The following is a 14803-nucleotide window of genomic DNA, read 5'->3' as shown; positions in this document are numbered from 1 at the left end:
CAGCAGGTAGAGGATCCAAGTGTGAAAGCGACTGCGCCGGCCCCTCACCGGCTCTTCCTTCCTCCGCCTGGCTCGGCCTCAGTCTCTCAGCCGCTCGGACGCGCCCATTGGCTCCGCCTCTTTTCATTCCAGTCTGTTTCCGCCCGACGCCCCGCCTCCAGCAAGCGAAGTTCTTTTTTTCTTTCTCCCGAGCTTCCGGCTCTGAGGACTCCGCGGCCGGGCAGTCGAGCTCCAGGAAGTGGCCGCTCTTGCCTCCGGTCCCTTGCCTTGTGGGATCGCGGCGGGCTCCTCTCTCCCGGCCAGGGTTTCCGGGTCCGCTATCCCCTCGCGTCCGTCGTGGAGTACGAGCAGCTGAGAGGGTCTCCGGGCAGCATGGCGGCGCATCTGAAAAAGCGAGTGTATGAGGAGTTCACGAAAGTGGTGCAGGTGAGCTCTGGCCGGAAAGCTGGCGGCGCCGTCCGAGCGCGGGGAGGGCTGTCCGGACCCTTGGGCGCTGTGTGGACAGGCGGAAGCAGCATCCTTAGGGGGCGTGTTGTTTGCAGCCGCTTTTGTTGTTAGCGTCGGAACTGACAGGTGTCTCGGAGGAAACAAGTCGTGCTTTACAGGTTACAAAGCTATCGTGTGATCTCCTTTAATAGCCCCACCACCTGGCTGGATAGGGTTACTGGGGAATCCTTGGTGGACAGTGACGGGTGCTACCTCCGGTTCCCCGGGAGGAAAGTTGGGGTACAGGCTGCACGAAAGGGACTGGAAGAGAGGTCTGCAGAGTTCGTTTGGCCGCAGGCTCTATTTCCCTTGGACAGGGGAGGGGGCAGGACCGTCGTCCCTTGGCGTTGTTGAAGGCCACCAGTACTCAGTGATGCCCCACGTGTCCCCCACACGGGCGTCGCTGGAGGAGAGGCTGGTGCCCGGGGATCCTGTGTCCTGCTGTAATGCGCATACAGACCATACAGGGGCGCGAAGCAGGAGTTTGCATTTCCAAACAAGCTCCGGATTCCCGCGGGTGGATCGGCAGCGTGCTTAGAGCCTTAGACTTGAAGAGTACAGGGATTCAGACCATCCAACAAGAAATTGGCCCTTCAGTGTCCCATCTGTTTACCAAGGGGTTGTCGGCGTAAACGGGTGCTCAGCATCTGTGTGTGCTAGGCACAATAAGAGCATTGGATCACTCTGTTAGGTGCTCTCTTGTGAGATAGAGAGACAGCCAGTGTGATTTTTCTGTGGTCACGCTTGTAGGCATGATGTTCGGTATTTCTTTCTGCACTAAGATAAATTCATATAATTCCACTGCCGCATGTGAAGTGCCCTCCGTGGCGTGGTGTGGAGAGGTACTTGCAGTGATTAATCAAGTATGCCTTTAGTTCTTTTTGGCAGCCCCTCCTTGCCAGTTGTGATCAGACCTTCTTCCTTCCCAGCCATGTCACCTGTCATTTTCTTTCTGTTTGTGCCACTTAGAGGAGTGACACCAGAGTGTGATGAATTGAGATCTTAGTGCGTCTGTTCTTTTTTCCTGTGCTGTGATGATGATGAGGTAGACAAAACTGACATTTATTGCCTAGGATGTATGTACAATAAAGACAGGATAATCTAGGCTTCTTATAATACAGTTATACCGAAGAGAAGACCTCCTACCCCTTCCCCCCATAGTTCATGACTATGGAATATGAACTTCTGTGATTCCAAAGTGTTTGTTTGTTTAATCATGTCATACTATGATCCTATCTGGAATGAACTTAATCTCTTCCCTTAGCAGAGTGAATTTGTAAGGCTTTAAATGCCCTGTGCTCTAACATTATGTGTTAGTTCTCAGGGAAGATTTTAGATTGCAACATTTAGATTGTTATATACTTGCCCACTACTGGCTGGCTGAAATCCATGAATGACAGAGTACCTTGCACACCAGCTTTCTGCCATCCATTGTGTGTAATAGTGCGTGATTTTAGTTATGTGTTATCCTTGACAGAATTGAGAAAATAGTCAACTTTCTGTGGTTTATGGCCCAGGTGGGGAATCTCTGGTTGAGAAAGACTGGTGGTTGGTAGCATTATTCCTATATTGTAAAGCCAGGAGCCAGGTACTGCACGTAGGTCCCACATACATGGCAAGGACCTAGTCATTTGAGTCATCTTCTGTTTTTCAAGGCACACTAGCTGGGAGCTGGATCAAAAATGTAGCAACCAAGTTTCAAACTGACACCCATATGGGATCTTTGTTTTACAGGGAGCAGCTTCCCCTGCTATCCCACAAAACTGGTCCTGCTCTTTATTTTCCAATACAGAATGAAATGGATTGTTGTGTGATCTCTTAACCCTAAAGCTGCCCCAGTCCCCAGAGAAAGAAATGGGCTCAGAGAAATTCAACAACAGTCTAAAATTGTAGGAGTCAGGGAAAGACAAACTTATGACTCATGGCCTGCGTTCAATTCAGTGTTCTTTATTCAGTCTGTAATACTGCTTTTTCTGAAAGCTGGCTTTATTAACTAAGGGGAAATTATTTTCATCGAAGGAGGTAAAATTAAATTTGCAGGCTCTGTGTTTTTACTTGGTTTTCATGCTCTGTCTTCTGCATCTCTTTACAGCAACAACAGGAGGAAATCGCTACTAAGAAACTCCGACTTACTAAACCGAGTAAATCTGCAGCCCTCCACATTGATCTGTGTAAAGCCACCTCCCCGGCAGATGCACTGCAGTACCTACTCCAGTTTGCCAGGAAGCCTGTTGAGGCAGAAAGTGTGGAGGGAGTGGTCAGGATTCTCTTGGAGCATTATTATAAGGTAAGAAGGTCTTGAGGCCCTGATTAAAGTACATATATCAATATATTGTGTCCACACAGTGGGTTAATATTGAAAATAATATGCTACTGAATGACTAATGTGTAGCTGAAGAAATAAAAAGCAAAATTAAGAACCTTCTTGAACAAAATGGTGCTTCTATATGATCTGTGAATCATTGAAGAATTTAATCAGAAGAAAGTGTTTTGAAGAGGTGAAACAAACAAAAAAAATTCCTGAGATATAGTTCCTGCAGATCTTTTTTGATGAAGTGTGTCTCCTTCATAGATGGGTTTTGTTATTTTTATCCAATGTACCGATCTATGACGTTTGATTGATGAGTTTAAGGCATTTGCATTCAGGGTTAATATGAATGGGTGATATTTTGCTTCTATCATTTTAGCAGTGGGTTCTTAGACTCATTGTTAGACATAGACTTGGAGCTTCTATCTCAAATGCCCATGGCAGCCCCTGCTTGAGGCTAAAGCCAGAAGTCATCAGTGCAACCTGGGTCCTCCATGTAAGTGGCTAGGACCCAACCCCTTCAGCTGTCACCCCTCTAGGTTCTGCACAGGCAGGGAGCTGGAGTCACGAGCTGAATCCAGAACTCTGGATTCAGGTGTTGAATCCAGAACTCTGATGTCTTGGCTTATCTTGTCGTACCACCTGGGCTCCTAACCTCTGTGTGAATTGTTAGCCCTGTTTGTTTGTTAGTTTGTTTGTTTTTCAAGGGTAAAGGAAAAGAGAAATGATCTTCCATCCACTGATTCACCCTCCTAATGTCTGCAGTGGCTGGGGCTGATGCAGATTGAAGCCAGGAGCCTAAGCACTTACAGCCATCCTCTGCTGCCTTCCCAGACGCATGAGCAGATAGCTGGATCAGAAGCAGAGCAGCTGGGACTTGAATCAGTGCTTTGATGTCAGCGTTAGAGGCTGCAGTTTATTTAGCTCGCTGTACTACATTGTCAGCCCTCTCCTTCTGGCCTTTTATTAGAACAGTTCTCATTATTTTGGTGATATCGATTGAATGAAGAAACTGGGTCTTTTATTGACAAAATGTTTTGTTTTCTAGCTTTGTCACATCATTGGAGCTTGGCATGCTTTTTTGCCTGTATTTACTGTGAACTGGAAGTTAGATCTAAAGGCTTTGTTAGATTCAATGTAAGCATGGTTTTGAGGATTTTGATACTTTAATGAAAGGCTGTTTCTATTTCATATCCACCTGTCAGGATGCATGTTACACCTTAAAATATTTTTTCTTGATGATTTATTTTATTTATTTGAAAGGCTTAGTTACAACAGGGATAGAAAGAAATCTTCCATCAGTCAGTTTGCTCTCCAAAAGGCTTTAATATACAGGGTTGGGGCCTGGTATTTAGCCTAGTGGCCAGTCCTCGCTTTACATGCTCCAGGATCCCATATGGGTGCCAGTTCGTATTTGGCTGCTCCATTTCCCTTCTAGCTCCTTGCTTGTGGTCTGGGAAAGCAGTCAAGGACAGCCCAAAGCCTTGGGACCCTGCACCCATGTGGGAGACGCAGAGGAAGCTCTTTGCTCCTGGATTCAGATTGACTCAGGTCTGGCTGTTGGCGGCTGGTTGGGGAGTGAACCAGTGGAAGGAAGATCTTTCTGTCTGTATCTCCTTTTCTCTGTATGTCTGCCTCTCCAATAAAAATAAATGCATCTTTAAAAACAAGCAAATTAACAAGCAAAATTCCAGGAATAGGCCAAGCAGAAGCTAGGGACCTGCACCTCTATCTTGTCCCATGTGACTGTTAGGGACCCAAGCAGTCACACCATCATCTGCTGCTTTCTTGGGTGCTTTAGCAGGGAGCCTGATTGGAAGCAGAGTAGTTGGACTCAAAGCAGCACTGCAATGTGGGATGCCAGCTTTTTCAGTGTTGCTTAACTTGCTTTGCTACAATGTTGGCGTGTTTTGAAAAAATTTTGTGAGCATCTTTTTAGATTGTTGTTTGTTTATGTTCATCTACTTACAAAGAGAATGAAAGAGCAAAAGAGTGAGAGAGATAGAGATCTACTAGTTCATTGTCCAAATGTCCTTGACAGTAGCACTGGGCCTGGCAAAAACCAGGTTTGTAAAACTCCATCCAGGTCTCCCAGTTGGATGGCAGGGGCCCAATTTCTTGAGCCATCATCTACTGTTTCCTAGAATGCATTAGTAGCAAGTTATGTCATATGTGGAGTAGCAGGGCTGGCACTGTGGTGTAATGTATAAAATGACCACCTGTGGTGCTGGCATCCTGTATTGTCACTGGTTCAAGTTTTGTCTGCTTCTGTTATGATCTAGCTCCCTGTTAATGAGCCTGGGAAAGGGTAGAGCATGGCCCAGGTATTTGGAAACCTGCACCCACATGAGAGACCCAGATATTAACATGTCTTTCTATCAAATCATTCAAGATCATATCTGTTAATATCTGAGAAATTTTCTAGGCAGAAAGAAAAAACAAAATGAAGAGATTGAGGAATGAAGACACTTAAAAGATTTATTTTTTAAAAACTTTTAAAGATTTATTTTATTTTATTTTTATTGGAAAGTCAGATACACAGAGAGGAGAGACAGAGAGGAAAATCTTCCATCCACTGATTCACTCCCCAAGTGGCCGCAACTGCTGGAGCTGTGCCGATCTGAAGACAGGAGCCTGGAGCCTCTTCTGGGTCTCACATGCAGGTGCAGGGTTCCAAGGCATTGGACCATGCTCTGCTGCTTTCCCAGGTCACAAGTAGGTAGCTGGATGGGAAGTGGAGCAGCCAGGATTAGAACCAGTGCCCATAGCGATCCTGGCGCTTGAAGGTGGAGGATTAGCCACTTGAGCTGGCCTCAGGAAGATGTTTAGTGACAGAGAAAATGGCTGACCAGAACTCAGGATATCCCATCTGTAGTCAACTGCCCAGGTTGCCTTGTACGTGTACTAGTGTTATACTCCTGGGAGGAAAACAGCCAGTTGTGGTCAGGTATTCTGACCACAGGGAAAAGACCTAGAACCACAGGTTACAGGGAGAGGTGAGATAGAGAGCTCTTCCATGCGTTGCTTTACTCACCAAATGGCTGCAGCTGCTGGAACTGAGCTGGTCTAATGCCAGGAGTCAGGAACTTCTTCTGGGTCTCCCATGTGGTTGTAGGGGCCCATGTTCTTGGCTGTCTTCTGCTTTCACAAGAGATTAATAGGGAGGTGGATTGAAAGTGGAGCATCTAGGATTCGAACTGGTGTCTAAGTGAGATGCTGATGCCACAAGTGGAGGCTTAACGTCATTACACCAAACCCTCTGGTACTTCTTTTTGTTTTGTTTTGAAGATTTATTTATTTTTATTGGAAAGTCAGATATACAGAGAGGAGGAGAGACAGAGAGGAAGCTCTTCCATCTGATGGTTCACTCCCCAAGCGGCCTCAATGGCTGGAGCTGAACCAATCCGAAGCCAGGAGCGTTTCCAGGTCTCCCATGCAGGTGCAGGGTCCCAAGGCTTTGGGCTATCCTCGACTGCTTTCCCAGACCACAATCAGGGAGCTGTATGGGAAGTGGGGCCGCCAGGGTTAGAACCGGTGCCCATATGGGATCCTGGAGCATTCAAGGTGAGAACTTTAACTGCTAGGCTATCACGTCAGCCCCCTCTGGTACTTCTAATACTCTGTAAACTTTATGTTCCTGATCTTTTCCCTGTGGTAGAACAAAAGCTTCTTTCAAGCACGGAGTTTTGATTTTTTTTTTCTTAAATGTTTGTTTTTTAATTTCTATTTGAAAGGCAGATTTGCAGAGAGAGAAGGAAAGACGGAAAAAGGCTTCCCATGTGCTGGTTCACTCCTTAAATGGCCTCAATATCTGGTCTGAGCTGATCCATGGCTGGGAACCAGGACTTCTTTGGCTCTGCCAAGTGGTTGCAGGGGCTCAAGGCTTGAGTTGTCCTCTGCTGCTTTCCTAGACAATGTAGCAGGGAGCTGGATGGGAAGTGGAGCACTCGTGCTCAGCAAGGGCCCAAGCACTTGATCCAGCCTCTGCTGCCTTCCCAGGTGCTTCTCAGGGAGCTGGATGGGAAGAGGATCCTGAACAGTAACTGCTGCTCATAGAGTTTTCTGTGTGTGTATGTGTTTCATAGTAATGATGCTTAATAGGTGTTAGGTTATATTCCTTTGTAGTTTTCTTTTTTTTTAAAAAGATTTATTTTTATTATTATTTTTTTATTGGAAAGGCGGATATACAGAGAGGAGAGACAGAGAGGAAGATCTTCCGTCCGATGATTCACTCCCCAAGTGAGCGCAACGGGTCGATACTATGCCGATCCGAAGCCAGGAGCCTCTTCCAGGTCTCCCACATGGGTGCAGGGTCCCAAAGCTTTGGGCCGTCCTCGACTGCTTTCCCAGGCCACAGGCAGGGAGCTGGAAGGGAAGCGGGGCTGCCGGGATTAGAACCGGCGCCCATATGGGATCCCAGGCATGCAAGGCGAGGACCTTTAACCACTTGCGCCACCGCGCCGGGCCCGCCTTTGTAGTTTTCAAAAACAGTTTAACAAATTAAATGAGTGATGGAGACAAAGTTCCCCTCCCACTGCTTTTCTCTGTAGTGTCCATGGCAGCCAGGGTTGGGTCTGGGCTGAGCTAGGAACTTAGTGCAGGTTCCCCACTCGCAAACAGGAACTCAGCCACATGAACTGTCACCTGCTCCTTCCCAGCGTGTGCCAGAGGAAGCCAGAGTCAGAGGATGGAAACCCAGGGATTCTGACAGGCACTGGCATTCCACACTGTAGCTTAACTGCTAGTATAAGGGCACATCTTGTTTTAATTTGTGCTTTTTTTTTTAAGATTAATTTATTTTTATTGGATAGGCAGATTTACAGAGAAGGAAAGACAGAGAGAAAGATCCTCTGTTGGTTCACTTTACAAGTGGCCAGAATAGCTGGTGCTGAGCTGATCTGAAGCCAGGAACTAGGAGCTTTTTCCAGGTCTCCTAAAGGTGCAGGGTCCCAAGGGTCTGACTGTCCTCTACTGCTTTCCCAAGTCAGAAGTAGGATACTGTATGGGGTTTGGAGCAGCTGGGATATGAACAGGTTCCCATATGGAATCCTAGATGTGCAAGGTGAGGATTTAAACACTAGGCCATCGTGCCAGGTCCAATTTGTATCTTTCCAATGATAAATGATGTGGAACATCATCTAATGTTTATTTTCTCATTTCTGTTCATTTTTTTGCCTGAATTTTTGTTTAGTTTTCATAGTTACCAGTATATTGTGAGATTCTCAGATCAAGATTCAACTTTATCATTAAAAAAGTAGAGAAAGAACAGGGTACACCCTAAGTTAATGGAAAGAAGGAGATAATAAATATTCTAGCCGTGCTCTCTGTGTGATGTTCATGTCCTGGCTGTGTTCCTGTCCCAGCTTCCCGCTGGTGGATGTTCTGGGAAGCAGCAGGTGATATACCTTGAAGTTGAATCCTTGTTGCTCATGTGGATTACTTGTAATAAATTCCCAACTCCTTGTTTTTACCTGGCCTAGTCTAGTTAAGCCAGTGGTTGGGAGATCTCTGCCTTTCAAAGTAAGTTAGTGATAGAACAGATATTTAACCTGGTGATTAAGCTACTGATTAAGATGCCACAATCCCGTATTGAAGTACTTTGAATGATGCCTGCCCACACTGCCTACTGTGGTCAGTGGCAGTGGCTCATGTAATTGGGTTCTTGCCACTCCTGTCAGAGACCTAGATTAGGTCTTGGCTCCTGGCTTCAACCTGGCCTAGAATCACTTGTTACAGGCATTAGGGAGGTAAACCAGTGAATGGGAATTTTCTATTTCTTTTTTCTTGCTCTGTGACTGGCTGTCTTTCTGACTCAAACAAGAAAGAAAAAATAAGTTAATGATGCCAGGAAAGCATTAAAATATTCCCATTTGTGGGCCTGGTGTGATGATCTAGTGGCTAAATCCTCACCTTGTAACCTCACGTTGATCTCATATGGGTTTTGGTTCATGTCCCAGCTGCTTCACTCCCATCCAGCTTCCTACTTAACGGCCTGGGAGTGCAGTAGAGGATGGGCCAGGGCCTTTGGACCTTACACTGGCATGGGAGGTGCAGAAGAAGCTCTTGGCTCCTGATTTTGGATCGGCTCAGCTCCAGCCCTTGTGGCCACTTTGGGGAGTGAACCTGCTGATAGATCTTTCTGTCTCTTTTTCTCTATAAATCTGCCTTTCCAATAAAAATAAATAAATCTAAAAAAAGTTCCCATTCATGTTGTATTTGGTGTAGCATTCTGGGATGTTAGTTTCCTATTTGTTTCTGTTTGTTGGCTAAGAGTGTAGCTTTGGGACTGGTGCTTTGGTACAGCATGTCAAACTGCCGTCTTTGGTGCCAGCAGTCCCATATGGGCATCAACTGGAGTCTCAGCCATTCCACTTATCATCAGAGGATGTCCCTTGTACTTGGGCTCCTGCATGCATTTGGGAGGTCTGGAAGAATCTCCTGACTTCTGGCTTCTGCTTGGCCCAGCTCTGTCCATTGCATTATTTGGGGAGTGAACCAGCAGATTGAAGATTCTCCCTCTTTTTCTTTTTTTTTTTTTGACTGACAGCACGCTCTATTTTAATAATTGACAACTGCTTGGACATTCAGTTATTGGAAGGAGAAATAAAGGGAAAATTTGAAAATAATTCTGAGAGGGCCAAATGCAATAGCCCAGAGGCTAAAGGCCTTGCCTTGCATATGCTGAAACACCATATAGGCACCATTTCTTTCTTTTTTTTTTTTTTGAAAGTGGGTAATATCATTGTTTCCACTCTAATACAATCATTTTTCCCTGTATCTGGGGTTAGGGGAGTAGCAAAGGGAAAAGCTCCCCCCCCCAACTTCCCACCCATCCTCCATCCCCAACATGTCTCCCTCTTTTTCTATCTGTTTTTCCTTCTTGGTGACTCTGCATTTCAAATAAGTAAGTGAATATTTTGTTTGAAAAAAAAAAGGTGTAGTGCTTCAAGATGATAATAGTTTCTTTGGTTTCAGGAAAATGATGCATCTGTGAGGTTGAAAATTGCTTCTTTATTGGGCTTGTTATCCAAGACTACAGGATTTTCACCCGACTGCATTATGGATGATGCCATTAACATACTACAGAACGAAAGTAAGTTGCAATTTATAAGCTACTTAATTCTTTTTATGTAGAATGTAGATCACATTTTGCTATGTGTGTTATTGAAGACTAACTTGAGGCCGACTTAATAAAACCATATAAGTACATTTACTTTAGAGTTATAGTAACAGTTTTTTATCTTTTTTGAGAAGGCAAATTTATGCATTTTCTCCTACTTGAAACAGAATGACAGAAAGACAGGTCGACATAAACAAAGAGAAAGAGGTTTTCCATTTGCTTGTTCAATTCCCAGATACCCAGAGCCACCTGCTGCTGCATCCCAAGGTCTGTATTAGCAGAAAACTGGAGTTGGGAGCTTGAGCTGTGTATGAAAGTTAGGTGCTCTAATGCAGTATGTGGCAGACTCCTTAACCAGCATCTTAGCTCCTGGACCAAATGCATACTCCCAGTATTCTCCACCCCCCCTTTTTATTTGAAATGCAGAGTAACAGAGGTAGAAGAAGAAAAGAGAGCTCAATCTTCCTCAAGTGGCTCACTCCTTAAATGGCCACAGCATTGGACCAGGCTGAAGCCAGGAGACTGGAACTCCATCTAGGTCTCCCACATGGGTGGCAAGAATGTGTGTACTTGGTTTGTCCTTCATTGCCTCCCTTGCTCCTTCCAGCACGTTAGCAGGAACCCAGTGTCAAATGACTGGGACTTGAATGGGCACATTGATGTGGGGTGTCAGTGTTACAAGTAGTGGCTTAACCTGTTGTAGCAGCCCCAGATTTTTCTCTTAATAGCTGTCCATTATTGACCTCTACCAAATATCATATATTTAAGGTAATATACATAATATAAAAATAGATATTATTGTCTCTTGTTTCAAAATTGTTTCATTTTTGTGTGAAATCCAGATAGGCAGAGAGATACAAGGAGACTGAGAAAGATCTATCTGCTGGTTTGTTCCCTAAATGCCTTTGGTAGCCTATGCTGGGTCAGTCTAAAGACAGAACCCCAGCACTCAGTCCTGGGCTTCCGTGTGAGTGGGAGGGAACCAAGGACTTGAGCAATTGTGTGCTGTGTCCGAGGGTATGCTACACTAGTAAGAAGCTGGGTTGGCATTGATGTGTACAAGATCCAAGTGGGGATGCAGGGCGGATTGGACCAGTCTGCTGCACACACCAGTGTGTGCGGAAACTGGGGCTGGGGGCAGGCCTGACGGGGACTGCTGGGGGTCACTCTGACTGGGCTGCAGTTCCTGCTAGTATTCATGAGGGCCAACTGTGTGGTGGGCACAGATGGGCTGGGCTATAGCATCCATTGGTTTGTGTATGAGATGGGACTGGGACAGACTGACCAGGCAACTGCAACCATGAATGTGTGTGTAATGGACTGATCTGAACCCTGTACTGGTTGGCATATATGAGTTGGTCTGGGGTAACCTCTGGTAAGGTTTCTTTGGGGACACCCCCACTGGAACACTGGACTTGGATCTCCAAACATGGCGAAAATCACAGAATCTATGGTCTGACCATGGAGTGTTTGTGTCAGAATTGGGTCTCCTCAGTTGCTGAAGCCTGTGCAGTTGATAGCATGCTCAAATTCACACGAGAGACATGACAACCAGTTCATTGAGGCCTTCAGAGGTCATGTAGTATCATGGAGGACAAAACAAATTAGACAGCTCTATCAGCCAAGCTTTGATGGTAAGTGGAGACGCTAAGGTGAATTATATCAGCAAATGGACCTTGGAAGGATTTCCTCAACTTTGGAGCAAGGAAATCAATGGCATCTCAGATTTATCAAAACCATGTGAGTAGTGTTCTCAGAACATGTTCCATATTGGGGACCTTGAGATGACATTGGATGGCCGAACCCCTATGTCCAGGTACTGATGTGGTTGTGCAGCTGGGAGCAACCCTCTGCCCTTCTCTCCCGACTTTCCCAAAAAATGGGAAGAAAAAAGGAGATTGCCAACAGTTGTCTCATCTACTTTCTCTCATTCCTTGACCTTCCCTACCCTAATCAGTGGTCCACATGGGCATGTATTCTTCTGAACTAGGTAAACATCATTAAAAATAAATGAATTTATTATTAGGGAAAAAAAAATTGAGTTGGAAATAGAGCTGTTACCCTTGAATGAGGAACTCTGAAAGTGAATTGTGGGTATAATATTGCACAAGTGCACCTCTGTGGGAAACAGAAGCTCAGAAAATCTTGCTGTTTTGTTCAAGGTTACATAGTATGGTGCTTTGTACATTGTGCAGGGTGAATTCGGAAGTCATGCCCAGTGTTTGCCTGATCTTGTGAGCAATCACAATTGAGAGCCCGTGAAAGTAATATCTCTCAGGTTTCATATACATTGTGTTGTTTCTGTTTCAGTTCCTTGATGATGTATGCTAAAATATATTTGATGAATCTTTTTTTAAGATATATTTTTTAATCTTTTTAGAAGACAATTCTTTTTTTTTTTTAAGATTTACCTTTTATATATTTTTGTTGGAAAGTCAAATATACAGAGAGGAGGAGAGACAGAGAGGAAGATCTTCCATCCACTGATTCACTCTTCAAGTGACCATAATGGCCAGAGTTGTGCCGATCTGAAGCCAAGAGCCTGGAGCCTTTTCTGGGTCTTCCACGCAGGTGCAGGGCATCAAGGCTTTGGGCTGTCCTCTGCTTTCCAGGCCACAATTAGGGAGCTGGATGGGAAGCAGGGCCACTGGGACTACAACTGGTGCCCATATGAGATCCCAGCGTGTGCAAGACGAGGACTTTAGCTGCTAGGCTACCACACTGGGGCCTAAAAATTTATTTATTTGAAAGAGAGAGGGAGAAATACGAAGAGGAATCTTCCATCTTTTGGTTAATTCCCCGAATAGCTGCATCAGCCAGAGCTGAGTCCGTCCAAAGCTGGTCAGTCCAAAGTCCATATCTTATTCATGTGGGCCATTGGCTGAAGTTCACAAAAAAAATTGTTTTAGAAATTAGCTTATAGTAAAGCTTTACTTTTATTTGAACATTTTTATCTTTGTCTCTTTCTTTTTGTTTCTTTCTTTGAGAGATAGAGAGGATGAGAGAAGCCTAGGGTCTTGAAGTTTGGATCCAGGAATTGTATTACCTTTCTATGATGTACGTTTAAATCTGATTTATTTTAGAGCTGTAGAGACAGAGAAAGAGGCAGAGTGCTCCCACCTGCTGATTCACTCCCCAGATGTCTTCAACGTCTGGAGTAAGCTGGATCAAGCCTGGAGCTGGAAACTCAAACCAGGTTTCCATGTGGGTAACCATCACCTGCTGCCCCCCAAGAAGCCAGAACCCACTGTAGAGCTAGGACTCTTTTCCAGGTGCTCTGATAGGGCAGGTAAACATCTCACCTGGACATCTCTCAATGGCTATCCCAACTTACATTCTATACGGTTACAATTAACATATGATTTTATGATTTTCTGTACTCAGTATCTAGTTTTTCCATGTAATTCTATGTCCTTATAAAATTTATGGTGTTGACTTTACATCAAATATCAAGAGAAAGTAGAGTGTTTCTTTTTTTTTTTTTAAATTTTAATTTATTTTTATTGGAAAGTCAGATATATAGAGAGGAGGAGAGACAGAGAGAAATATCTTCTGTCCAGTGATTCACTCCCCAAGTGACCACAATGACCAGTGCTATACTGATCCGAAGCCAGGAGCCAGGAGCTCTTCCAGGTCTCCCATGCGGGAGCAGGGTCTCAAGGCTTTGGGCTGTCATCGACTGCTTTCCCAGGGCACAAGTAGGGAACTGGATGGGAAGCGGAGCTGCTGGGATTAGAACTGGCGCCCATATGGGATCCTGGCACATTCAAGGTGAGGACATAAGCCGCTAGGCCACCGCTATCGTGTTTCTAAATCTTCTGGGACCAGTGTTGTGGTGCCCCTGCTTAAGCAACCACCTGCAGTGCTGTCATCCTATATTAGAGTGCTGCATTTGCACAGGTCAAGTATCATGTGCTCTGTTTGCATTCTCTCTGTGTTTCCCTCTGTTCTGTTACTCTGCCTTTCAAATAAAAATTTTTTAAATTATATTTTTGACAATCTTTACATTAGGGTAAAAGGTCAAGGGCTATAGGGAAGTGGATAAGACTACTATTTCCCTATTGTTTCCTTCATTTATCTGAGGTAAAGGGAATGTTGAGGGGGAATCCCCACCCAGTCACCCACCCATCCCAGGTCCCCGATGTGGGGAATACTCTGAGATCCTTGCTCAAATGGTTTTGATAGTTCAACAGTTATGAATCGTTGCCAGTCTCACCACTCCAAACACAATGAGGTCGTTGAAGAATCCACTGATTGAAATAGTCCATCTTAGAGTCTCCATTTGTCCAGTTTTTCACTGCCAAGATACAACTGAGGTGATGGATTGACCTGTTCTGTCTTCTGTCTTTTCTGGGTTAGGGTTCTAAGCCCGCCATTCCGATTGGGATATCCCCAAAAGAAATTTTGAGGTGTTCCCAGACCAGATTCTTGTTTTTTTTTTTTTTTTAAGATTTATTTTTATTTTTATTGGAATGGCGGGTATACAGAGAGGAAGATCTTCCGTCCGATGATTCACTCCCCAAGTGACTGCAATGGCCGATACTATGCCGATCCAAAGCCAGGATTCAGGAACTTCTTCCAGGTCTCCCACGCGGATGCAATGTCCCAAAGCTTTGGGCCGTCCTCGACTGCTTTCACGGGCCACAAGCAGGGAGTTGGATGGGAAGTGGAGCTGCCAGGATCAGAACTGGCGCCCGTATGGGATCCTGGCGTGCAAGGCGAGGACCTTAACCACTTGTGCCATCATGCCGGGCTCAGACTGGATTTTTGTATGGATTGGCAAGTACAGGGCCTGCCATAGTCCATTGCCCCAATCAGTTGGTGGTTGCAGTTGCTGGATTGGTTTTGTTTTCAGACCCGACTTCCACTGGAACCAATGGGTGTTGCAG

At 45.1% G+C, this 14803-nt stretch overlaps 1 protein-coding gene across 1 annotated transcript in view; it reads left to right on the top strand.

Moving 5' to 3' along the window:
* The first annotated feature begins 204 nt into the window (after positions 1-204).
* The window catches only part of INTS4 (integrator complex subunit 4), an 89581-nt gene continuing 74982 nt past the window's right edge, over positions 205-14803 (top strand). The window contains exons 1-3 of the mRNA XM_040964321.1: positions 205-426; positions 2579-2773; positions 9770-9887. Coding sequence (XP_040820255.1) covers positions 373-426; positions 2579-2773; positions 9770-9887 — 367 coding nt within the window. The 5' untranslated portion in view covers positions 205-372. The remainder of the gene's footprint in view (positions 427-2578; positions 2774-9769; positions 9888-14803) is intronic.

The sequence above is a fragment of the Ochotona curzoniae genome, unplaced genomic scaffold, assembly GCF_017591425.1.
Source record: "Ochotona curzoniae isolate NIBS_2020 unplaced genomic scaffold, NIBS_Ocur_1.0 scaffold_3223, whole genome shotgun sequence".
NCBI lineage: Eukaryota > Metazoa > Chordata > Mammalia > Lagomorpha > Ochotonidae > Ochotona > Ochotona curzoniae.
Note: the sequence above shows the minus strand (reverse complement) of the source record. Positions and strands in the feature narration are given on the sequence as shown.